The sequence below is a fragment of the Columba livia genome, chromosome 9 (assembly GCF_036013475.1).
Source record: "Columba livia isolate bColLiv1 breed racing homer chromosome 9, bColLiv1.pat.W.v2, whole genome shotgun sequence".
Taxonomy (NCBI): domain Eukaryota; kingdom Metazoa; phylum Chordata; class Aves; order Columbiformes; family Columbidae; genus Columba; species Columba livia.
This window is the reverse complement of record NC_088610.1, coordinates 6361327-6388794: the sequence shown is the minus strand read 5'-3', so window position 1 is coordinate 6388794 and position 27468 is coordinate 6361327. Positions and strand designations below refer to the sequence as shown.

At 43.6% G+C, this 27468-nt stretch overlaps 1 protein-coding gene across 37 annotated transcripts in view; it reads right to left on the bottom strand.

The window, feature by feature from the left end:
• Positions 1-27468, bottom strand: part of LPP (LIM domain containing preferred translocation partner in lipoma) — a 397232-nt gene that overhangs the window by 112625 nt on the left and 257139 nt on the right. For all 37 annotated transcript variants that reach the window (XM_065073609.1, XM_065073577.1, XM_065073576.1 and 34 more), the window contains one exon: positions 17045-17719. In XM_065073609.1, the coding sequence (XP_064929681.1) occupies positions 17045-17719 (675 nt within the window). The remainder of the gene's footprint in view (positions 1-17044; positions 17720-27468) is intronic.

Below are 27468 nucleotides of genomic sequence, written 5' to 3'. Positions count from 1 at the left end.
TAAACACCGAGAAAGCGTGATGAAAGGGGTTAGTAGTTATTAATGAAGCTGAGATGATCACAAGTCAAAAAAAAATCAAAGCAGCAATGAAGACAGAGAGCTATAAGCACACTCCAAGTTTTGCCAAAATCACATGTGAAGATACAAAAAGCAAAAGTTGCATTCCCTAGCCTGAGATGAAACATGCGCCCCCCTAAAAATCCTTTACTTTTCCCTGCAATTTTCAGCTACTTTTCAGCTACTTTAACTCAGTTTAGGAGGATGAACAACTAGAAAAGAGCACCACCTATCCCCACATAAATACTATGCTCATACTAAGGCAAAGGATGAAAACAAAGCTAATCAGCACCTACTACACAAACACTGATTTATCTTCATGCCTGAAGAGGATTTCCCTCCAAATTAGAAGCATATTTTCCCGTGACACGTAATACCAGTAAAACACAGTGTAGAGCTCACATTCAAAGAAATCTGTACAGAGTGAATTAAAAAAAAAAAAAACAAAAACAAATAAACAAAAAAAGACTATGACAACATTAGACAAAAGATAATGTTTGAAAATATTCAGGGAAACTTTGATGATGTAAATCCTGTCCAAAGCTTTCCTATTTTATTGGTGTTTACCTTTGGAACTTGTTTGTTTACCAGTCACATGGCAGTGTTACATTGACTACAAATATGTGCTTTACAGAAAACGCAGAACTGTAGAAGTTACAGATCAGTTTTTGGCTCTGAGTTGAAATTAAAATCTGATTATGTATCCCAGCTAAGGACTGGCCTCCTTATAATAAGCTAAGCCCTAAAAATCAGCACAGTCAAAATTTGGCTCTATAATTTGTAGCTTGACCCTAGGTAAACCTCAGACAAAATCATTTGTGGTTCAAAACAAAGAAACAAACAAACAAAAGTCCTTTGATGTTTCTGAGTCATCACACTGCATTAGTTCATTTTTCAAAGGTGGATTTGTCTCAGTCGGTCAGAGAGTTTTTGGTGGGATTAGCATGTGCTTCGTGACTCAAAGGTGATTTGGCATCAAGGACAGGGCTCGTGGGGAGAGATGATCTATGTGAAAACAGCCACGTGCTCACACCGTGCCGGTCCTCGTGCAAGGCTTCGAGTCACTATTTGCAGCTGCTCACAGCCGGGCCCGGCTCGCTGAGATCAAGGAGACCGCTTTGGACATCCCTGTGAATACTAAACATTTGCTAAAAGGGCAGGATGAAGTCTTCTCTCACACGAGTAAAACCTTTCTGTGCCATCTCACGTTGTGCTGTACATCTTGTCCTCCTCCTGCTGGCACCAACCCAGGGCAGTGTGATGAGACGACACATGGCGTGACAAGAGCAAACAATACAGCGAATACACACAGATCAACGGCCCCAGCTGCACAAGCGCCAGTGTCCCAGCACAAGCGAACAAGAAAGTCAGTAGCTCCCTAGACACTGAACCACAATAGGAAACCCCAAAGCAAAGACTAGGACCAAAACAGCTCAGGCACTGATGGGAAAATCAGCAGGCCTCCCAAGGTGCTGATCTGTATACGTGGTGGCAACAGCAGATTTGCAAATGACCTACATAAAAAGAACAATGGATATATGCAATGGCCTTCCACAACACAGGGGATTGCAGAAACTGGTGAGTCTAACAGTCTATTGGCTTGGGGAAAAAATGTGAAAAAAGGAAGGGCTCCTGGTATTACAGAGCAGGGTGCAGAGGAGACAGGAAACAGCAATGAACTGCTGGAACTCACTGCTGCAAGAAATAACCAGGACAAACACTGCTGGGTCAACAGAGCATCAAACATGATGGAGGCCTGGCCCTGGTCTTGACTTGTCACCTGTAGATTAAAATACATGCATGTAAAAACATGGACAGTGAGTGAGGGACATGCTGAAGGTCAACCCTGCAAGGTGCCCAATGCTTTCAACAGAAGCCAGCCAGTTGCACAAATTCCTTCTAAGTTAGAAGATGCAAGAGAGAGAGATGTAGAGGGAGGAGAAGGGAATATGTACATTCACGAATCAGCTAGCACTATGTGTGTTGTGGTGGCAAGAGAGTGAGAACAGGGAGAAATCAAACAAGGAGGGCAGCCTATGCCTTGAGCTACACTCAAAGCCTTTCTTGAGGTTTGCACTTCTATTGCCATCCACAGGAGGAGTTCTGGGCTTGCTCCATGGTCAGGCTGAGACAAGGTAGGGATAAACTTCCATGCCGTGTGGACAGTGCTGTCCCTTAATAAGCAACACAACCAAATGATTGACTGAGATAACATTTTGCTAAAGGCAGCTGGTGACCGCTGGCTGTCCCCTTTCCCTTGTGCTCTGAAACAAGCAGACAAGGCAGTTGTGCTCTGATGTGCAAACACACGCACACAAACCCACCCGTGTTTACTTTCCTCGCTGCCCCGTGCCTGCGCATCACAGCCCGTGAGGCAATGTTGTTCTGCAGCATCACTTGAAAGTCATCCCTACTCCAGCTCCTGGCCCAGGTTCACCCGCAGCCCCAGGAGCTCCCAGGGGGACACCCAGACATGCCCTTTTCCCTCAGGGCTTCTCCGGCAACCCAGCGCAGCAGAAACAAAGACTCACTGAAACTTGGATTTGGCGGTTTGGATGGCCTCACACAACAACCCTCAGACCCGACAGGTGCCATCACAACTTCTCCTTTTAAGAGGAAGCACAGACCGCTGCGTGTCAAAACCTCTGGGTTCACTTCCCCACTTCAACACTAACTCGCTCTTTGGACTTGGGTTTGTTAATTAACCCGGGCAAGGTTTGGTTTCCCGTCTGCACGAAGAGTGACAGCTATTCAGAGGCATTCTTACCGTTCTTCACTGCTTGCACACAGAAGTCCCGAGGCTTCTTCCCTTGTGGGCATATTTAAAGATCCCACTAGGGTCCCCATGAAAGAAGAATGAGTCACCTGAATCGCACATGCCTGGGGCAAGTGGACCTACGTGGCAAATCAGTGTGGAACAGCTCATCCATGGTAACCCCCAAGGGAAAGGAAGGTAACAGAGGGTCCAAGCCATTAAACCAAGGTGGGAAATTATTTGGGCAGAGTATGCTAAAGGCTGACATTAGGCCACTTAAACTAACACCCATTTTGGTTGAAAACAACTCATTTCCCATGTTCAGCTGGAGGCCATAAGTTGCAGTCCTCAGCATTAAGGTACTTTGAACATCTCAGACAGGAGGCACAAAAGGAGCAGCAACCATGGGTGATCACTGGTGAAGAGCAAACACTGAGAACATGGTTAGAAGTGCAATTACTCAGCTGATATTTGCCCACACATATGAGCTTGTGTGTGGGTGTTAACATCCCACAACAAATCCCAGACACACAATATGTCAGGCAGTTTCCAGGTTGCTTACTTTTGTCAGGTAAGTTTTCATATTCATTCTTGTGGTCTACTGACTTACGAGTTCTCATGGTTTTCCCAGCACTCAAACCTCTTGGGCCCCTGCCAATTTAAATCTACCCAGTGGCAATCACATAGATCGGAGGAAAGCTGCGCACCTTTGCCGAGGAATTACGGTCTCATTCAGTTCAAGTGAAAAATCAGTGCTGCGGGAGAAAGGCACCTGCAGAACAGCTGATGCAGACATGAGCTGATATGAAACCATCAGCAATAAACTCTCATCAGCAAAAGCTCAATGTAGCTGCCTTGCTCACAATGCTCTGGATCTTGTATATTGAACCTCGCACACAGACCTTGTATATGTTCATCGCTGAGAAGGAGTGAACAGCATAAGAGAAGCAGGAAAAAACCTCTCTCCAACAAAAACAGGATGTGAGATACAGAGAAATCCTCCTAGAAAAAATCAGGAGTAGAAAGGTTGGAAAGAAAGCTTAGGAGGAAATATGTATCTGTAAAAATGGCTCAAGTTTTCAACATTATTTCTGCTGTGTATCTCTGAGGATGAACATTCACAACCAACCCATTTTGACATGCACCTTTGCTCTCAGCCTGTAATGCAAACAGTCCTTTCTGACCAGTCCCATGTCACTGGTGGCATCTGTGCACAAACAACCCCAATCAGCCACATCCCACTCCAAAAGCTTCAGCAAACCGCCCAAGAAATGGAAGGGTATCCACTGTGGGGTGACATATATCTGAGCTGTTCTCTTCCTCCTTCTTTACAACTCACACATGGATACCTTGTTATATGGGAAGTAAAATCTCTGTTCACTCAAAATCAATGTCTCACAGAAGAAAATATTGAAAAACCTCAGGGCTAGAAAGCACCAGTCCAAGCTCTCCTACATATCAGCAAGTATAAGGTGTCAGTTCTCCTAGAGATAACTATAAAGTCACTGGAACACCAGAATTAGGTTTAATGTTTAATGTTTAATTGTTTAAGGCAGGCAGGGAGTGACAGAACAGAACACGCTACTCTGGGATCTACTCAGTCTCCTAGTCATTTGCTTGAGAACCCCAGATGACAAACACTATGTTATCCTCTGATCTATACTCCCAGGCATTATTAAATCAACATAGTAGCTCCAAAGTTAATACAGCTATGCTGACATTGACTCTGGTCCAATATACATATCACAAAATGGTAACCTGTACATTGAAACTCAAGTGCCTTCATACTCTCTGCTAAAATATTATTCCATACACATTCTGTATATAGGCTTCATATATGTGCTGTCGTATCTGCTGTGGCTTTTATTGATGTTTGCGTGTTTCCATTCCTGTCTTCTCATCTCATAAACTCCCAACAGCTGGAATTACTGTACAGAGATAGCCTGACTCCAGCTGCAAGACAGCTCCTTTCATAAATGAGTTTGTTTTACAGCCTTCTAAAGCCAAACGGGGCACCACGTGGCCACCAAATGTCAGATGAGCCATCCCAGACTGAACACCAAAGGAAACTGGTTGAACAGTCCTGAACACTGGGCAACAACACTTACTCTCTTCCCCTTTCCCACATTCTTTGCAACTGGTTCACCATAAAACACACAGATGCTTCAGCAACAGAAAAGCCCAGGATGCCAGTACTCATGCCTGGTCTCACTGGATTTTCCCCATGCTTGGCAACAAAATAGAACAGGGACTACGCCATGGCGAGGCACTGTCTATTCCCACACACTCAGCAGATGAGAGGGCCACATTCATCCTAAATCCCACCCAAACCCTTAGATCCAGACAAGGCGAGAACGCTGCATCATTCCTCAAGGCTAGCATGTATAGACCTCACTGTCCTAAAGCTTACTTCTCCTTAGAACTGTATGACTTGGTTAATTAACTCATTCTGCACCTCTGAGGCAACACTTTCACCTCCTCAGCACAGGTCCTGAGCGTCCCTCTGGCATCACATCAAGATGCAGACCGATGGAAGAGAAAGCCCTGTGGCCGCTACCTACGTGAGCCCGGCTGAGTTACTTTCTCCCTCTGTGAGCATAGGGAAATGGCCATAAAAGCAGGATATTGCCGTACACTTTTCAGAGGCTTTGTGAAGAATTTAGTTAAGATTCATAAGAGGGCTCTGAAAATATAAAACACTACCCAAATGCTAAAAGTTAACTGGTTTTAATAGCCACGGATTTAAGAGAGGTCTTTTCTTCATTTCCATACAAAGGTGCAGAAATATCCTTCATTGCAAATAATCACTGTGCCTGCTGTGAGAGGCTCTGCACATGATTTCAATTGCCTTTCACATAGAAAATAGGAATAATACTTTGCATTTATAGACTTTAAAACTACTTTGCAGACAATCAAGTCTCAAAACCCCCACTGTGATACAGGAGGCAAACATTATACCCATTTTACAGAGGAAACTAAGAGGGAAAAAGGTTAAACTACCTAGCCTAGAGCCAGAAAGGAGACATTTGAGAAACAAGGCATGCTAGCAAGGCCTATCTAGACCCACACTTGCTCTTCTTAGTAAACAGTTAACTCTTCTGCTCCCAAACTTTTATACAGCAGGGCATGCACACTACATTGCCAGAGTGGCCACAGCATTTATCTGTATTACCAGCATATTTAATTGTCTATAAATACTTCTGTTGACCAGAGAGAGAGCCTGGACTTGTATTGCACTTATTCCATTTTCTAGCATGTGTGGCGGTAGAAAAGTTGTTGACAACCAAAAGTTAACCAAACATTTATTTTTAGAACCTGAGTCCAACATTATAGTGCCTGTGCGCATAACTATCCATTTCTCTGACATTAAGCTGAGCTACCACACAAGAAAATTGTTAGAATGATAGTATTTCCAGGGCATACTGAGTCACTGTCCAACATCTAAAATGGGAAATAAAATAATTTCTCAGAAACTGCCAGCACAGTGGGAGGCAAAGTTTGCAAGAACTCAGCTTGTGTAGAAAAATTCAGGTTTCTACTCTAAAACAGGTCCCTCAGCACTAAACACACTCTTTTTTTTAATTTCCCGATGATAGAAAAACAATGAGGTCCCATGGTATTGATTTATTGGCATTATCTACTATTTGGAACAATTATTAAAGCAACACCAGCAAAACCTTAACGGTGATAACCAGGACGCAGTAGCACTGTGCAGACATCCCAGCAATGTGCTGTCATCCCTGCCTGGAGGCTCTTCCTCACCAGTCCCTGGAGAAAGATGCTTGTGAACCTCATCCCCTCGTACACAGCAGGAATTCCCAGCCCAAGTGAGAGCACCTTGCCTTCCCTCCTCAGTGGCCCGTGGGGAATGTTAATGTGAAAGGGTAGGAAAGTCCCTAGGGCAGTGGTTTTCTGCCTCTTTTAATTTGCATACCATTTTTTTTCCCTCCCGTGGACATGCAGGCCCCCATATAATGAATTTAAGCTTCTGACAACAGGCTTTCATAGATCAGGGGGGAGCACAGCCCAGAAGTAATTTGCCGACACTTGGGATTTGCAAGGTGAAAGCCACCGACCTACTGCACAGGTACCAGGAGAGCTTGTCCTCGAGAGAACCAGCTGCCTGTGCTCCCACAGTTAATGATTAACTCCTAAATAGAAGCAGAAGGGTTGATGAGAGTTTACGACTGCACGCCCTTTGTATCCTTTTAAAAGGAGAAACAGATGTTTCCAGCCACAATAAACCTCCATTCCACACATCTCTTGCTCTGGCTGTTACCTTGGGGCAGTGACTTCCAAAAGCTGAATTAAAAAGAAAAATAACAATAATAATTGTTTTGCTGGAATTTTCAGAAAAGAAGAGTCTAGGGTGGAGAGTCAGAGGTTGAACACATTCCCTCACGCATCTCAGAAGTCTGGAGACAGCACAGGAAAATTCTGTCGTACCACCGCTGCTTCTGCTGGCAATCAGGTCTTCACAGTCTCCAGTTCAACTGCAGAAGAGCCCTAGAAAGTCTCAAGCATAAGCCCCATCTCATCTGTCAAAGAACACAGTCTGGACACTTTCACTAGCATTAATTTAAATTTCTAAACAAACAACAGACCTTACCGATTTGTGTCACAGCGAAGAAGTTAATTTTATCTGAGATGTTTGGGTCTCCCTCCACCTTTGCTCTCCCACTTCAAACTGATGTAATCTTGATTTAAAGAAAAAGGGAGGTGGGGGACATGCAGATATGCATTTGTATGCATTTTCCAGCTTTTAACTAATGAACAGGAGGGAAAATGAGTTAATTTTGCTAGCAGCCTGCTGTGATACCAAATAAAAATAATAGGTACATTCATAGATTTTGAACTTTTTACAGCCACTGCTGCAAAAAGCAATTTTAATTTATAACCACAGAGTCTTGCAAAACATATAACGAAGACAAAATAAAATGGAATGTTTATCCTGTTGCTCCCATTAGACCTCTTCCGTTCGATGGTTGTAACTAATGACTTGTTTTTCCTCTTTTGTATTGGAAGCCTTATTATTGGGCTGCACAGAGCATACCTTATTTGATTTCCCTAGCAATTCCTGCACCTCTTGCTGAAGCCTGCAATTAGATGTTTATGAAATAATATTAAAAAGCTGCATGATCTTGTCTGTGGTCAAAAATTTATAAAAAAAACACCCAAAGCCTGCAACAAACCAGCCCTGTTTGTATAATATTATACTGAGTACAATAGCCTTAATGTTCACTCCAGTGCATGTGTCCTTTTGACTAACCACTTCTATCTGACAGCCTTTTTTTGGCAACAGAACACATTGTACTTTTTGGATAATTGACTGTGGAATATAATGTTGTTTATTCAAAAGCAGGTCACACAGAACTGAGCTTCCAGTTGTCTTCATCATTTTACCTTCCTTATCTTCACGTTGTTTAAATTTAGGCTGAATTTCTTTTAATTACACATATGGTTTTAATTGCTGTGCTGCACCAGAAGGTGACCTGATGGTGAAAGGGTAAAGAAAGATGAGTAGGAAGCTAAATTCCGATCTGAAAACTGTATTTGGACATATTTATTGGTGAGCAATCTCACACAGAGACAAACACAAGCACATGCATTTCCAACACCCTCTGTTATCTACAGGGCCACACTTGCTCACAATACAACTGCATTCTTTCTTTGTATTTACAATCTGCTAGAAAGACTCATCTACCACTTGCTCAGTGATCTAGAAATTCAACAACAGCAAAAGCCTCAATTTTAAGCTAAGCCTTGGAGGACAAGCATCCTCAGGGAAAATGATATGGAAACACATGGAAAGCATATGAAAAATCTAGATTACAGTTAATGCAGTAACAAAATAGGTTCAGGAGAAAGTTTTAACTGAAGTGTTCAAGTGAGGCCATGCAAGAATTGATGTCTTTCTAAAGCGTGTTCTTGGGTTGCAGCTGGGGAGGGGAGAGGTCACAAATTAGTGTTACTTAACAGGAGGGAGAAAAGACTCAGATGTGGCAAAGGAAAAAGAAGAGCTGCCTTATAACACAAGCTGGAGAAGGAGGTGCAGGGCACATCTCTGATGCTGATCACCAGACCAGGGGAACGCGACAGTCACCCAGGACTTGAAGTCTGCAAGATGCTTGTGAGGTTGAGTTTTACAGGAGTGCAAATGTTGCAGGGCACTTCTTCACGGGAGATTTGTTCTGTCGTCTGACTTAAGACTGAAAAATAAAACCCTCTGGGCTTCCTGGTGACAGCCCAGTAGGAATCCATCAGTGGCAAATACACTGCAGGAGTTTCCTTGGCCACTTATGCAATTTTTTCCCCTGAAAAATCCATGAGTTTTCACTTCAAGCTCTCTCACAGCAATAACAGAAAAGAAGGCAATTCATTTAATGAGCAACCAGCTCTCACAAAGCTGAAGGAAACCCCTGAAAAAAATATCCCTTGGGTGCTGGTAAATAGGGTCTGGGTAGGCAGTAAGGGGATGAAAATGATTAAAGCTAATCTGCTCTATTATAGCTCAGGTGTGGTTCCATTTTACTGATGACTAAAGTAATCCTAATACGTCAGTTTAAGTTACTGTCAATTCATTTGAGGAAATTTTGTTTGTTTATTTAGAAAATGATTTAATTGGGGGGGATGAGTGATACTGACAGTAATAATAATTCATCCGTCTGTGCTGGTGCTAAACCACACAGTGGAAAATCCTTGCTAATGCTAGATTGATCAGCTAACAGAAAGCAGCACCGCTCTTCTAATTTGTTTTATGTAGCTGACATTTCAATCTGGACTATTTTGAGGATCCATGTAAAACTAAGTCACTGCCCTATTAGTGTGGATAAAGAAGTTTATGAATACTACCCTGCTACAAGCAAGGCAGAGTTCATCTGATATTTTTTCAAGCAGAGAGAATACACCGCATCTGGAACAAAGAAGAAAATATGATTGGAAAGTTTAGAGCCCTTAAATTAATTCCCTGGACAAAAAGTTGAGGCACCATATTCATATCATCATGTTATGTAAAGGCAGCTACTAAGTGAAATAGTATGAGTTATAAAAACAAAATATTGTTGTGAAAACAATTTTACAGCTTTATAATTCACTATTATTTTCATTTAAGAGCAAAACTGTCAGTATAATTGCAGATTTCGTTTGCCTTGCAGGAGTTCTTTCAGCTTGTGATAGGAAACCTCTTCTTCTTTTTTTTTATTTCCAAAGGCTGCTATTTACTTTACTGTATTGTGTTTCTTTATAGCTATTCAGAGGTAAATCTTAACAGGAAGCCTATTATGTGGGGGTCTAAGTTAGTTTAATACCATTTATAATCAGTAAATGCATTTATGACCAGTAAATGTAACCATATATTACCAACTATTTCTTACCATTACTCGTGGAGGAAAAAATATTACATCAGCAGCCATGCCAGACTGCTTTTGACTCTTTATAATTTAATATCTGTTTCGGGTGGGATCCTACATGGCTTGCACAGCTCACTATGCACCATGACCATTTTCTAACTTGCTTGCTCATAGAGGTACTAGACGCAAGAATCTGGATGGGAAACAACCCTACCTACCAATGGTGAAGTGAATCATCTTTTAATTCGTGCACAGCTCCCTACACAAATTGGTGCTTTAGTAAGAAACCATTACTATAATATGTGCACATGTGCCATTAAGAACTGGATTAAGACCACAAATATGCTTCACAGCTGTCAGTGGGAAAATAATCACCCAAATGTAGGAGATCCACTCCAAATGATGTGACCAAAATATCACATCACCCAAAGCATCACTATGACATGAGCAGCTCCTCGTCTTAACACTGGCATTACCACCAGCTCATAAGCTCAAAGGGTTTCACATGAACAGGGCAGCCAGAGTCTTTCTCACGTCAAACAGAAGAGCTATATAATGACACCAAGAAGCTCCATGTCTCCTCATTCCCTCCAGGTCTCCTAATCAATTGGGGCCTAACTTTGAGCAAGTTTCCCTACCCATTCATGTCCTAGCTTCATTGCAATAAACTTGACAAGGACACAGAGGTTATCTGATAGAAGAACAGATTCACCACGTGCTCTGGCGCCTTGACTTTGGAAGAATTACAACATGGTTGGACTCAAGCATAGCTTAAAACAGAAGGAAACAGCTCCTCCAGTAATCAGCAGCACAACCATGCACAACAGCCAGAGTGTGCCTGCAAATTAAGTGGCATTCTCTTTCACGGGTGCTGCTCTTCTGGAAGCTGTAAACTGTTAGCAAGGCCAACCATCTTGCCTCATGCTACAGACCAGGTTGCCCACCAGAGACCTGAGCTCAGCCAGCCCCAATGTTCAGGCAAGGACCATCGCTCGAAAATCAGCCTCCCCATCAGATGTTCCTTCCCACCTATAGGTAAATAAAAGCTCACTACATTTTATGGCCTCAGAGAAAAAATACTTATCTGTTAGACTATAATACGATCTGGCAGTACCTGTCAGGGTAGACACTTGACAACCAAGAGTTAAACAGCACAGAAACAGAGCCCTTAATTAACTTCAAGGTTGCCCCACGCCTTATCATGTATGGAGGCATTGTCCCCAGCTTATTTTAAGAAGGAGCAAAAAAGAACATCCAGGTATTATGTCAAAAGCCTCTTTCTCAATTATTCCTCTTGTATTACTAACCCATTGTGGCTGACTAAAGGCTAAAGCTGCAAAAGCTGCATCCTGAGGCTGTAAATTTAAGTTGGTTTCTCAGTATATGCTGACCTGACTTACTCCTGTAATTGCAGGCTCCCTGTTATCTTTAACTTCAAGGTGATTGTTTGGCAACTCGTTGTTTCTCTATTTCAGGAAAGCAACTAAAATATATGATTCCTAAGAGAGAAATCTGATTAATTGCTCTGTCATCAGCTGGGTCTCACTAGAATATGGAGTGATTAAATAATAAAAATATAATACAAAGAACAAACAGTAAAGTTCTGAAACAAAAACGTTAAACACATTTTGAGCCGATAATTGGGCTCTTTCAAAAGTTTAGAGCATAAACCAGACTGTGTCGCATTCCTGTAGTCAGGATAAGCACACCATTCTGAAAATACCTCTTTGCAACTCTTGCCAGCAACTTTTCACCCAAAAATCCCAAAGAAATCCACAACAATTTTGATGAAGAGATTTATAATATCTTGAAGAGGAAAACAACATTCTCATTGCCACTGAGTACCAACAAGTCCTAACTCTGAGCTTCTCATCTCATTGTTAGACTCAACTGCCTCTCTTCTCTTCTTCTCGTTCTAACAGAAACCACAGCGTTCAATTTAACCCACCCAGAAAAAATCACAGTCAGCAACTGATACACAGCTAGTGCTGGTGAGAACTCAGAATTACTGTTTTGTGAAAAACATCAACATTTTGACATTTGCTGCTCTTCTCAGGGTAGAAAGAAGCTGCATATTCATCTGGAAATTTTGAAATGTCACGTTGAAATCGCAAATTCAACTCTGAATTTCAGAACTTCACCTTTTATTTCACTTTACAATCACTTTCTGTCTTTTTTAATTCATTAAATGCCAAAGCAGAATATTTTAAAAAAGCCTTTTTCATTTCACTTGGATTTTGCTTTGTTTTAGCATTTTAGAACTATGGGAAGCCACTGTCTTACACTGACAGAAAACTGACTTCAACCATCATTTTATGCTGTCTCTGCTACCATCCACTAGAAATTTTTGATGCGTGACTTTTGGAAAGAGGCATTTGAGTGGAGATATGAGATCTTGGGGTGAAGACACTCCAAAGGAGGCAGGCGGTGCCTTTCTCAACAGGCAGAATGCAATGCTAAGAAAGAATATATCCCTGTGACAGCAGCAGGGAACCTGGCAGATTGTGTTTATTCATCTGCAGAGAACAAAAAATTCCTAGTCACTAGATTAACAGCAAGCAGCAAGAGCATTAGTCTCAGTTCAAATGCAAGTGCCGGAGGTATCTACTTCACGTGAGTGATGGCACGCTGTAAAAATTATTAAACCAGTACAAGAGAAGTGCATCAGTCATAGCAAAGAACACTGCTGAGCAGATGTTTCTGAGGCAAAGATGAAACTTCCAAGTGAATGTCTCCATCGCAGGTATTAAATCAGTGGAAAAACTGACAAAAGCTGTGTAAAATGAGAAAACACCGAGTCATCACAGTCCCTTTTGGGCACAGGGAGTTCCACGAGACCATGTCAATGCTGGTTGCAGCAGGCAGCAAAGAAATGTCACCTCCAGCAGTGCAGAAACGACGTGGTGGCGGAGCTCTGCTAATGGCGAGCGGCCACCACCACCTAAACCATGCCAAAAGCATAAGCTAGCTGCCTCATTAATTTTACCTCCTGATTTCCAGCTGCCTCCCCACTTAATTTCCACAGCGCTCACCTAGAATGGTGCAAAACACTGAAGGAGGAGCAGGTCATGCACCCTATGCACTGATGCTTATAGACGTGTAAAAGGAGACAATGGGACGTGTGGCTGGTGTGGGATAATTGGGTTAGGGAACTCGTACACTTGTGCCACATCAGTGAGAACAGACACAGCTACAACGGGACGCTGCTCCCTTACTCCTTCCAGCAAATCTGCAGCAAAGGAGCATGGATTTGGATGCTGGACTAAATCAGAGCTACAAGACGCTTTTCTCCTCCCCGAATCGGCAGATCACTCTCAAGAGATGAGTGTTTTTGTTAAGACTACCACTGTTCCGTACCAAAACCACAAGCTGTTTCAAGTCATTTCGGTGGCACTCGGTCTGGATGCTGAAGATGTGCAGGTCCCTTTATGAAGGAATATGGTTTCCCAGGTCTATGAGCAGATTCAGAAAGAGGAAGAAGAACACAAGAGACACAAGATCTAGGAAGAAGAGACCTCCCAGGTGTCTATAGTGGCCACCCCTCAAATACAACAACAGCCACATGAAAGATCCACAAGGCCCCATGAGAAACATGGAATAACATCTCGAAACCACTCAAACATGACCAAAACCAGCAAAAAGACCAAGACCCATTTGGAGACATAAAAGGTATTTGATGTCTTAACCAGTCCAGCACAGAAACATCCGATGATAGCTGAGTTGGTCAGTGATGGGAGTTTTGTTAATTCTGTTTTAGCCACAGAGCAACTTGCAGAAATTCTCCATGTCAGAAACCGGCTTTGCTGTTTTTGTTTCCTACTGTGGACATGCTGGTGCCAGAAATCAGCGATCCTAATAAATCACCCTGGTCTTGTGCTGTCTGGCTTTTGGGAGGGGAGAAGTTAAGAGAGAAGCTTCAGATTCTGACTTGCTCTGAGCAGGCACAGCACCGCTAGCAAAAAGCACGAGGGCGGCTGGTTGTGTCGCATGGTTCTGTGATGGTCTCATGACAATTCCACTGCTGCTCCTACAGAAATCCCCACCATGTACCAACCAGAGGAGAAAGAGCCTGAGGTTTTTGGCCAGGAATGCCCTTGAAGCACAGGAAGGTTTAAACAAGGACATACACTCCACCAGTTCATTTCCTAACTAGGACTTGGGCATTAGATGGGGCGCTACAAAAAGACTAAAACACGCAGAGGTTTCACACGCGTGACTCTCACTTCCATAACTGGCCAAGGGACAAAATGCAGCGCAGTGTTGTGTGTGAGTAAAACTCATTGTTCTCAGTGGCCTTTAAGAACCAGTACAGATTATTTGCTGTTCCCATACCGATCCAGATTTATTTTGGATCAGCAGTGACTTCAACATGATTAGTACGCAGCAGAAAACACAGAGCCACAGTACCATGAACCTCTTCCTAGTCAGAATGCAAAATATAAACGTACTGTTTTTTTTACCCTTTAAGAACCCTAAACAAATTTAATGAAAAATTTTCTCTCTCACAGTGATGGACAATGGTATGTATTAGAATTAAGGACCACGAACTTCTCATTTGAGATGGATTTGTTACAACATCCTTAATATTTTGCACACAAAGTGAGTTCGAAATTAAGACTGCACTTTTTAAAAATATATTTAGAAGTCATTTTATATTTTGAGATCATTCCCTTGCAAGGAGAAAAATTCCTCCGGGTCTTCATGCATTTTATGTGATATGTATTAATGCCTTCTTCTTACCCTGGCTTAGCAATTTCCTTAACTGAAAGGCCTCAAACCAACCCTGAAAAGGCAAAACATACAAAAATGCAGAAGCCAGTTGTGTGTAGGAAAATATGTTAAAATTGACATTGTAGCCAACCAGACAAATTACAGTGACAATTCTCCTTATGAGATATCTGGCTCCAACACAGCCTTCCGTTGTTTCCCTTTAAATAAAATCATTCCAAAAGTTGATTTTATGAATGGGTTACTCTGCAAAGGAAGAGAACAACACGTGGTAAAACTGGACAACATGGCTTCACTGGCAAAGAATTACTGAGCATTTCCTGTTAGACTGTAAGATCATCTTCAATTAAACTATATCTGTTACAAAGCATCAATCAAACAGACTCTGCCACCAATATGTTAGTCAAAAGTTGTAAGCACAAAAGTGAAATAGGCAATAACACAGATATTTCGCAGGCTGGAAGGGAATGAAAGTTCTGGAGGGATTTATCACCAAGCCGATAACAGTCTGTTCTGCAGAAGAAGTGAAATTATTTGTATAGAGATATATATGAAGTATTTCTGCATGTGTTATTTGCAAATGCCACGTGCACACACACAAACATATATATATATATGCATACATGAAACCCCAAACTTGAGCTAAATTAAATTGTCCCTCCAGCTTTGTAATGCAAATGAGACTAACAGGCTTGTGCTGTTTGTGGTTCAAGATGATTTGTGTTTCCATAGAGATGCTGACTGAACTAAAGTTTTTACATTTTGTATATATATATAAGTCTACTTGTATCTATAAAAGTCTAAATATGGATCTGTTGTACCTCAGCATTTCCTCAGTGACTCCACTGGCACCACAACGATTCACACCAGGCCATGTGCAAATTTTGTGTCTTTCACTACTTTCCAATCTAAGCTCTATACCAAGCACCTGCAGAGCCAAGAGTCTACTACTTCTCTTCCCAATCCTGGCTTCTTTGTAAGGAATGGAAAAAAAAGAGAAAAAGCAGTTTCTTAGCTGCAAGTAGATAATATTTCATGGACGTTTCTAATTTATTGCCCTCTCTAAACTGCCTGGAGAAACATCTTTGCCTTCAAAAGTTCCCACTGTCAGGAAATCTGGAATTCAGGGAAAACAGTCTGTGTGCTTCTAGTGAAGGAAATGCCCAAAGGACAGACCTTTCTGTTATGTGTCAGAAGCTGTTTTCCTTTTCCTTGTGAGCACTCTCAAGCTGAAGAGCAGGGACATCCTGAGATGAGCCAGAGTTGGCCTGGGCAGCAATGGATTCACTGCCTCCCTGCCTGGGCTTGGCCATCCTCAGCCTTTGGTGGAGCCTAATCCCATCATACACTACAAGGAACTCACAAAGCTAAAGCATCTGTGTTGTCCCAGAGCTATATTAGAGGCAGCCATCAACAAAAGTGACAAAAGCCAGCCAGGGTCAAAGTTGGGGCAGAGAAACCAAGCGGACCAGCTAAACTTTCTCTTTCAGATCGATACCACTTTAGGAGGTCCAAGCACCAGTTGTAGTGGATGAAGGCCACCCAGCGCACCATCACCTGGGAGGAAAATCAAAGCTGAGCTCTGTGGGAAGTAATTTCCTTGTGGTTTCAGCGACAACTGATTTTTGAACAGCAACACACCAGAGGTCAACCTCTGCAATCACACTGAACCACAAACAAAACCAGCCTCTTATGTACCTCCCATCTGCCTGAGAAGAGGAAGGATTGGATTTGTCCGGTGAACCAAAGGTGTCCACAAGGACATGGAGCAGAAGTTCACATCCAACCACTCTTTTGATCTTGGGAGGGCTCAGAAGGGAAGACCCAATTGCAGCAATGCCTTACAGAGATGTGGCCAGTGAGCTCCTTGGGTAATGGCGTGTCAGAGGGACAAAAACTCCCTCCTGCCCGTGCCTCCACACATGACACCGTCCCACCCTTTGAGCATTTCCAAGCCCCCACAAAAGCCTCTTTTCAAATCAGATGAGAGATCCCTATTTCCAGCTTTTAAGAAGCCATATGGAGGGAGACCTGCCTCGAGCGCCCACATGTGTCATCACCCCCCATGCCACCATTCAGGAAGGGTCCCAGGGCATGTTCAGCCATGAAATTTTCCAGTCTCCTGGCCAGGCTGGTGAGTTCCTGCACATCCTACCTTTTGCTGCATGGTGGGTGGCTGCGGGGCCAGCACTGGGTCAGTGATGTAGGTCTTCTTTGTGCCGGATGGCTGGTAAAGCCCAGGAGGAGCTTGGCCAACGGTGTTGCTGGTGGGATACGCTGGCTCAACCTTCCAGGTGCTCTGCGGCACGTAGGGCGCTTCGGAGCCATTCCTGCCCCCATACCCCCCGTAGTAGGGCTCCTGGTAGCGGCCCTGCGGAGGCGCGTAGCCGTAGCTGGGCTCCGAGGGCCGGCTGGGCGGCGGGGCATAGCCGTAGTCGTGCCCGCGGGGCTGCGGGGGGCCGTACTGCGGGGCGCCGGGCGGGCGAGCCGGTGCGGGGGCATAGGGCTGGCCGGGCCCGAGGCTGCCGTAGTGCGCGGGCTGCGGAGCGGGCGGCTGGTAGTGCGGGCTGGGCTGCGCCGTCCGCACCTGGATGTTGAAAGCCGGGCGGCTGGGAGTGGAGGCCGTGGTGTAAGACGCCGGTACCGGCTGCGGCTTCAAGGTGCCAACGGGAGTCACCGGGATGGGTGCTGGCTGCCCCGGAGCCTTGGCGGTGGACTTCTTCGTGGCGGTGAGGGGAGGCTGGTTGGGGATGATCATCCGCTTGTGGCCGGTGACTGGGGTGGACACAGATGGGGTGGTGGTGGCAGAGCTGCTCAAGGTCCCGGAGCCCTGGGGAGCAAGGAGAGAAAAGCCGCAGAGTCAGCAGCAGGAACCGCTTGGGCATCAGGTGGAGCAAGGGAGGGGTTAAGCAGGTCTTACAGTAACATCTGTGCTGCAACTCGGACTGCTTAGGAAAGCAGGAATGTACCTGAGACCACATGTTATAAAATGGTAACAGCAACCTTCTCCTGTTCTGACAGAACAGGGACGGTGCCACGGCAGCAGAGCAAAACTGCCACGTCTGTAGTTCTGTCTTTCCCAGAGGTTTTATCCTCTGCCTCAAAACAAACAAACTAAAAAGTGATAAAAGGGGGACTCGATGGAGAATAATTAGGGGAAAACCCATATGTTCCTGTGAAAACAAGACCATTTTGAAGAGAGAAAAGAAGATTAGAGTCTCTATGAAGGCAGCAAAACTGGACCTCAAAGCAGCTCCTAAGTCACAAGAATTAACTTGGATCGAAGCAAAACAGGGAGGTGTCCCTGTCCCTGGCTCTGTTCCTAAGCACTGCTGGTTGAAAGCCTAGAGTGACCCCAGTGAAGGTAAATGTTACACATGGCTTGTTAAAGGGCAGAAAGCGGGTCAGGATTCCTGAGAGCTTCAGAAGTCAGCGCCCGCCGCGGCAGCGCGAAACCCTGCACCGCGCAGCAGCGCTCAGGTAGCCAGGGGAGAGCTTCACAGCAAGTGCTGCCGCTTCCTGCGATCTGGCCACCAAATGAAGATTTAGCACAGTGACACTGCCCTAATGGGCACCGTACATTCCTCTGTCTAATCTGCTTGTTTGTCTGGTTTATGTCTTACTTAAATCCCTCGTCTAAAAACACCAGTGTGAAAGGACATCTTTATTAAAGAGTTCACAAATGTGAAATAGTGTCTGGGGAACACTGAAGAGCACCATTAAGACTTTTCGCTAAATCAAAGAAGAAAAAAATTGAATTTCTGCAGTTCAGAATTAGGTAAAATTTCTTGCCCTTCCTATTTTCCTTTACTCTGAAAAGGTAGACCTGAATTTCATGCCTTCCTGCACAGAAGTGTTCAAGCGAAGACGTGCAGTTTAACACTGCTGTTGCACTTAACGCGCACATGATGTTTATATGACCTTATTACATCTCATCCCAACTTCTTGCACTGGGCTTATCTCACCCATGATCTACTTGATAACCTACAAGTTGATGACAGCTCACAGTCAGAACAGCTCATTCCTCACTGATGGTTGTGTTCACACTACAGCACGTGCCACCTTTCCCTAAATGGCCGATCTTGTATTTGTCCCCAGGGGTTCCTGCTTTACGCAGGCACCCCGATCTCTACCCCATCACACTCTTGCTGGGACCACAGACCCGGGGAGAGAGTAATGGGGGCTCATCAGGACACCCCACGCACAAGCTCTACTGTGGCCAGAGAAATCCTCTGCCTTGTCAGCAGGTGGCGGCAATAAATTGCTACCAAACCAACCCAGGCCAGTGGCTGGAGAGGAACTTCAACCACCCGTTTCTCTGGGCCTTCAAAGGTACCCAACTCACCTTCCATTGAAGGTGGGAGAAATGCAGACCCTGATTCCCACTCTCTGCCCAAACTTTTGGCAACCACCATGTATGAAGGAAAGGGAGACAAGAATAAGCCACTCAACTTCTACTCCGCAGCCCACAAGCAGGTCTACCAGAGGAATAAGGAAGCTCTACCACCCAGCTGGTAGGTCTTCCCTAGTGACATGCAAATACATTTTTGCTGATGCACTGGTAAAGACATTATTCCTGTAATCACACCTTCAGGGCAAACCTCCCATGAGAGTAAGCCTCCCATGAGGAATCACTTGAAATGAGCAAAAAACTAGTCAAATAAGAACATCATTATTGAGAGACGTAAAAGGCGTGTATGCGTGGGGGCGAATAATAAGGTAGCAAATTCCTGCTGGATTAAAAACATCTCAATGTATTCAAACCCTGACCTTGCCAACAGATCCATAACAAGGCAGTACATCGACAGACAGAAGAGATTTTGAAACTGAGAGCAAGGAAGAGCTGAAGCGTGTCGCAGCCAAACTCCAGAGCAGACACAGGTTAAGGGTCTGTAGCCCTCCATTAATATTGCCAGTTTCTTCTGTTTCTTATAGAACTGACGAAAGCAGGCGCTCCTGCATCCCTGCTTCAGAGCGCAACTGCACCAGCCCTCACTGCTACCAAGAAAATTTGCTTTCTGTTGGAATTATTCTCCCCTGTCAGCTTGGCATTTGTGTCTGGGCGTGCTCACAACTTTCCCATTTCCTCACCTATTTCACTCTTGTAAATGACAGTAGTTTGTCCACTCACTGTAATGGGATGAAAGGTCCGCAACATGGCACCGTGTAATTACCACCAGAAAAGCACCTTTTTTTCCATGTGAAGAGGGAGAAGGTAGATAATCTTTTAAAGACAACGGCCTAACAGGGGGAGGGGAAAAGCCCAAACCAAAACAACATAAATGAGCCCTGTTCATCACATCTTATGTTTCTGAATGCAGACTCTGGAAGCAGGTGATGAAAGATCATTAGTAGAGCTCTTGCGATGGAAATCTATTCCACCCCAAGAATTTAGGGACTTTAATCTTATAAACATCCACATAACACTTCACTTAAAGTGCTGATGCTAGTCTCCTGCCTGGACTGGAACATGCATTAAGAACGAATAACAACCCCTTCCTCCTAAAAAGCCCTCACTCTCTGTTGCCCAGCACCCTGAAAGGCTCTGAGAGGCTCCCACGTTTGACACTACAAAGACAATGAGCTGAGAGTCTCCCCTCCTGCACCAGAGCCCAGTGAAGGAAGGGGGCAAGCTGGGGGTGCCCGGGCCACAGACCAAGCTTTGCCATGAACTTCACGGCAGAGGCTCAAGCTAACAAGTACCGGCTGCCTTGTGGTGTTCAAACCACAGGCTGCCTTGAGGAGGAGGAAGTTTGCATCAGTAGGAGTCCCCAGAGGCTCCCTACATGACTCATTCTGAATTCCTCTGAGGGTGCTGGGCAAGTATGTGATGAAAGCTGGGCTTTAGGGGGAGGAAGAGGGTGTAAGGCTAGTTAACGTGGTGTAGTAGAGAAATGGGACAGGTTAGAGGAAATTTAACACTTCTGGAGCACTGATGATTTATGGAGACACAAAAAGGAACATTGGCTGTAGCTCCTGAGCAAGGGCACAGGTGAGGTATCGCCATAAATCCTCTGCCCTTTTGCTTGGAGAAGGATGGCCACAGTCCAGCCATGCACTCAAATATCACCCCAGGCTTAAACCCCTAGATTATTCATGGATTAAGAAAAGACTTTGTAAGCGCATGTGAACTATGGACAAGATTCCTCCTCTGAGGACAGGTGTATGTGGAAGAAGGAGAAAAGTGTACTCAGATACCATGGCGAGGAGTGATTTCAACAGGTGTCTGGAAGGCCCTAGGAGGACAGGATGGATGGATGAGGCTATAAAGATGCCAGGTAGATGAAGAGGGAGTAACAAACAGAAAGCTGGAAAGGGCTACCTATATATCACTGGGTACAGTCCCAGCAAAACAGACGACTGTCACAAATGTTTCATCCAAAAAAGTCCACAGAACTTCTACCAGCACAGCGAAGTAGACTCATCCAAACGCGCATCAAAGTGACAGCCCAGAAGCACTAAAATAAGTAGAAATAGGAGAAAGAAAAAGGAGAAAGAGAGTGGATTCACAGGAGTGCAGGCACTCCTTCCTCCGGCAGCTCCTGGACAGCTCATTTCAAAACCATATTGCATTTGCAAGTGACTATCGCAGCCAAACACACGCTCTGACATCCTCTAAGGGCTGTTTTCAGAGAAAGACAGGCTTTCCTCTGCCCGCCATGCACTAGATGAAACCGTCTGACACACTTCGCAAGTACAAATTAGAACCACGCTACTTACCATCAACCCCTCCCTGCAAATTCATATTTGCAAAGAGAGAGTAAACTAGAAACCCCAGGTGCTGATAACACAGAGTTGTTAAGAGAAACTAGAGTAGGAAGGAGTTAAATTCAGAACCTCATCTACCACAAGCATTATAATACAAAATCTCTTTTTTTTTTTTTTTTTTTTGTTTTAAATGGGGAAAGCACAAGAGCCTTGTTTAAACACGGATGGAAGTACCTAAATGCACTGCCTCTTCTACAGATGAATTATCCCGCAGTTCAAATAAAGGTGAACTACAACTGACAAAATCAAGCAAAACTCAATCAATGTGGGAGGAAAAAAAACCCCCAAACACTTCTAAAAAAAGTTACTGTGTGTAACCATGAGGGGAATAATTTTGCTTGGTAACTCCTGCCCTGTCTTGTTAAATGCAGTGAAAGTTTATAAACATTTGCAGGAGTTTCTTGTACCAAGCACCATACAAGAAGTCCATGGTGTCGTGATAAACTCTTGCTGTCCTAAAGCTCTGACTGTCAAAGTTGGGCATCTGCATTTGAAGCTACACTGGTGGGGAAACACGAAATCCTGAGTATCAGTGTGATTCTTCATTCCGTATAAATTATTTAAATACATCTTAAATTAAATTCAATGTATACCTATAACTAAAAAGTCATCACATAGGTACTAGGGATGAAACCTGTTGTTCTACAGAAATTAGCCTATAATTCTACACCATTTGTCGGGGTTAAATCTTAAAGAGAGTACAGAATAACTATAGTCCTGTACAGCAGGAGTATGATTCTACACGATCAGCTGGAACCCTTATGAAAAGGACTTCATTCTCCTTTTATTTTGTGCATTTATAGAGTATTTTGTATAGAATCCCTTCAGTTATTCAGTTTCACAGACTGGATCAAAAATGCCAACACAAGGTTTATTGCATTCTATTCAATTCTCCAGGCATTCTTCATAAAGGTACAGTTGAATAGCTTTAAGCCCTTTAGGTGTCAAATTATCACATATAAAGATGCATGACTTCAGCTCAGTGGTTTTCAACCTTTGTGCTCAGCAGGCCCCAAATGTTTTTCAGGAGAGACAAGCTCCTTCGCAGAGAGAGCTAATCTACTGGCAATAAACATGTTTTTTAAGCTACCTTTCACTGAATTCTTCTTAGCTACCTTAGGAGTGACCCACGGACCCCCGGGGTTTGCAGAGCACAGGTTGAGAACCGCTGCTCTAGCTGGGGCTGCTTTTTGTGAGCATTTCAGGCACTATTTACTCTGGGAGAGGAATGCACCAACGCTTCTTCCTCGAAAGGCAAAAATCTGGCAATTACAGGTGGGCTGAACCCGGGATGCAGCGTTCCCAGGGAGCTGCCCATTCACAGTCCTACTCTCTTTTCCGAGGGCAGCCACTCTTCTGCATGGTCCACAAGCCGGACCGAACCACGGTCTGAAATCTTTTTAAGCATCGCTCAGTAGAGGTGGTGGTTGGAGGCCTGGGTGGGAAAGGCAGGGTGGAAAATTAGATTGGCTTCTCGTGACGCCGCGGATTGGCATTCACCTCAGCACCTGGAGGAGCTTAAGCTCTCCCTGTGAAATGCATCTCCACGGAGTAATTTATCCCACTCTGATACTGAAGCCTAAAACAGGGGAGATGAATCATCCACTGGGGGAATCTACATCACTCCACTGACTGTAAAAGAGGCATGAAAACAGCCAAGACAAGTCACTGAATATTTAGACAGCACAAGTTGGCGGAGACAAATTCCACAATAAGCAGGTAATTTTGACATGACTGTAAGAGGCACAGACACCTTTTCCCTGCGTTAAGCGCCTTGCCACTCAAACTCAGCTAGTGCTGTGCACCGAAGGGGTGTCTGGGTGCCAGCAGCTCAGATGACCAGACAGGACTCTGCTGTTTCGTGCAGCCAACGCAAGACTGAGAGACTGGGCTGCAAAAGCATTTCCAGCATATGAGGAGAGGATGACGTGGGTGGGCTGCCCTTTCCCACCTCCTTTTCCACCTCTATGCAGAACAGTGGCTCCTGCTGGAACCACAGTGGCTGAGCTGAGCCTCCCTCTTGCCTAAGGCAGCAGATCCCAGTTCCCCTCAACTTGGGAAGGATAACCCCAGAGAACAATCAAATATGCTGCTTTGAAGCTTGGGTCTTCAGGTACCCGAAAATGCAAAAAGGGTTTCCCGATGTACAAACACATCTAACTTCTGCTGACTTCAAATTCTGTATTCAAACAAGCTGCTTTGCTGATGGTAACGTATAGCCAGGTTCCCTTGAACACCTTTTTCTGTCTGAAATAAAATCTGGGTGAAAAAGAGAAATCTGGCCTTTCATTTGGGACTTGCAGATGCCGGGAGTACTGGTAGAGCTCCAGCTGGGTTGTTGAATGTCCAGAGATCCTGGGCAGATGCACTGCCCCCATTCAGCCTCTCTGATGCATTTTCAATTTACAGAATTTTCTGGCCTTCTTTATAATGTCCACATAGTAGGCCAAGCATGCTGAGGACACGTCAGTCCCCTTTGCACTGCTGCTATGCGGTGCACACAGCTCAGCTGCTAACACAGATTTCTTTAGGTGTCACGATGCCCTTAGAACACTGTCCAAAATTTTGAAGTCTAGTCCAAAACATTAAAACTCTCAGCCAAAACACTTTATAATCAGATGAAGCTTTTCTTTACAGTTTCATCATTCTCTCATTTCTATTTTACAGCTGATAAGCGAATGTCACGAAAGTATGGGCTGCGTATGGGTCAGCAGCCACACTCCTACTTCCCAGATGTGTTATATGGGATTCAGCTTGTTGGCTTGATCACCAGAAGCTATCAAGCTATTCGAATAGATTGTTCTTTGGCATTATACCAAAAGAAGAGGAGGAGAAATCTAATAAAGTGTTCATCTCTGGTTCTCAAATGAAGAGAATACCTTACAGATGCCATAAAGCGTTACAAGAACACAACTGCTTCTGAGCTTTGATCTGTTTTTCAGCTGCTACCGCGGGTGGGAAAGGAGTCAACATAGTTATTAATGTTTCTGTTCACAACCTCTTTTGTGCTCCTTTTGACACCCGAGCTTGAAACACAAGGGAGAAAAAGGTGCACATAAGAAAAGGTGATAACAAGTTGACCTCTGATATTTTATCATGGAACACAGCCTTTCACAACCAATGTGCGCAGCTATAGACACGCACCTTGGTTCGACTTTCAGTACGGGTGTCAAGTGTTTTAGGCAATCTGGGTTTCCACTTTCCAACACTCCATTTATTCCAAAGAGTCTGAACACATCTGAAAAGTTTGGTCTCCAAAACACAACAGTGTTATGCCAGGGAAAAATTTTGCTTTTCCTTCTCAGTTTCATATTTACTTTTTTTTATTTGTTTACCCCAATGCTACCACTATGATGACAACTATGAGCTTTTTTATTTGTTTTTCTCTTTCTGATGAGTGATCACCTGGTATTTATGAGAAAGACCGTATGAGAAACCAGTTTTAAAAGATGTGCAAGCAATTGACCTAAATACTTCTAGCTCCATAATTTTAGGGCCATAATTTTAGCTTAATTCATTGAAAGGACTAGTTATGATTAAAACTCTCCTATATAAGCAATTTCATTTGACCAGTTCAAATGCAGTAGCAACTTCATGTGCAAGAACATCAGATATCATGACAAGAAATATGTTTGTCAAAAAGCTACAGAAGATGCCAGACATGAGAAGCTGAAGTTTTCTGAGTCTATCTTGGGGTATTTCTGTAATTTCCCACTCTCATCACTAAAACGACAAATTTGTGCTGATCTGGACCAAAGTAACATGCACTGGCAGCCCCCTGTGCTGGCTGAATCGGTAGCACAGGGACTGAGCAATAAATTCCATAAGGAACTGTGCACTGAAGCTCTTTGGTTACATCAAAAGGCAGAACTACTGAACACCATCCTGGAGCAGACGACCACAAAACGGGTAGAGCAGAACCATGTGAACGCAAGTCACTATGTGCCTGAAGCAGTGAAACTGAGATCCTTAAGCAGCACCTTCCCTAAGGCTCAGCAACACAGGAACGTCCAAAGCATTTTGTTCAGCAAGCTGGGCCCTTCCAATGGGCTGAACAAATCCCCTTGCTTAATTTAGGCAAAATGTTGTGCTGCCTGACAACGGGGAAGCCCCCACCCCCCCTATAAGTAAGAACTTTGGGTAAGCAAAGTATTTTTATTACTTTTGCTATTACTAAGCTAGTGAAGCTTAAAGTATCATAATTACACTATCCACAGACTTAACAACTTTTTTTCTTTTCCTTCCTTTTATAACTTGCTATTTGTAATGGAAAAGAAACTTGTGTGTGATAAATATGGGCAGGTTGGAGGGTTATACAGATTATGCTGCTATCCACGGATGTGTATCGTGATTCTAAAAGACGGATTTAAAAGCTATAATGGAAGATGCATGAGTGTGGGGAAGGGACATGCACCCGTGACTGGCAGGACAAAATACATGTATCCATTAAGTCTTCTGGAGAAGTCTTCTACAACTTACATTGAAAAGTTATCATTTTCTATTGTGTGTTGAACAACGGATTTAAAGAACAGTCCAGAAACTCTATAAAAGCTTCTCATTTCCTACCAAATTGCAAAGGAGTTTTAGGATGTTTATAGAGAATGCAAGCTTTCTTCCTTTATTAATTCTAGAGAACATTAAAAGAGTGTGCATATGCACACATAAAATAATATGAAATACATATGCACTCAGACACTACTTGGTTTACTTTGTGTTATTTGTTTACGATTCCATTTATTTGCTGCATTGCTTGCATTTACAACCCATTTATCTTTTCAAATTCCAAAACTCTATTAAACCAGATTTTAAAAGTTATCCTACCACAGGGCATAAACATTTTCAAATGTTAGTATTGTCTCTATTTCCTGTGAAAACCATGTGTTTTTATTCTTCTCTTCTCCACATTTTAAAGCCTGTATGGAAGAGCAGAAGCATCAGCGAACAATTCCGTGTTCATACAACATCTGCTTTCTTATGGTTCACTTGAGGTCCAGAACCCACCATCATCCGCCAATATTTTTAGTGGGCTACAAAACGATTCAACGTAGTAACTTGAGTGGTTAGCAGCAGAGAAAAACTATACAGCTTCAACAAAAAATAACAGCTCAACCAAAAAAAAAACCCATAAAAGACAGGCAGATGTGACAGAGAGGTTATTTTCCTATTAGGTCCCATGTACACCTTTCCAAAAGGCTGACCAGCTCCAACAACAGGTCAAATTTAACTGTTTTCCCAGATGGTCTCTTCTGGGAAGTGGAGTGGAACGTTCCCTCATTTATCCGCCTGCCTGGTTTATCACTGCTGCCCAAAATACCTTTAGTCTTTCCATAATATCACAGACTCCAAGTATGATATTGAGAAATCTATCTGATGGGAAAGGTTTTCTTTCACCTGCTGTGGCTTATTAAATTAATCTGCAGGTATATAAATACATACACTGAGATACACAGAATTTACCCACTGCAACACGTCTAGTCAAAACACTAAGGCAGTACTGTAATAACTCAGGAAAGTGAAAGGGAGATCATTAATTTATAGCACAGGAAAAAAATGACATCTGTACCGCAGAAATACCCAAGCATAAAACAATATGGAAAGTTAGAATATTTTCAAGTTAAGGTATTAACTCAGAATAATCACTGTTTCCTCACTATTTTCCTCTCTCCATGAAGAACATATAACTAGATTAAATATATATGTAACAAAGTGTTTACTCAAAAGACACATCGATAAAAATTTAGAATCATAACAGTATCACTCTAGAAAGCCTGTGTAAAGCAATGTCAAACCCATTGCATCACCGGGCATGGT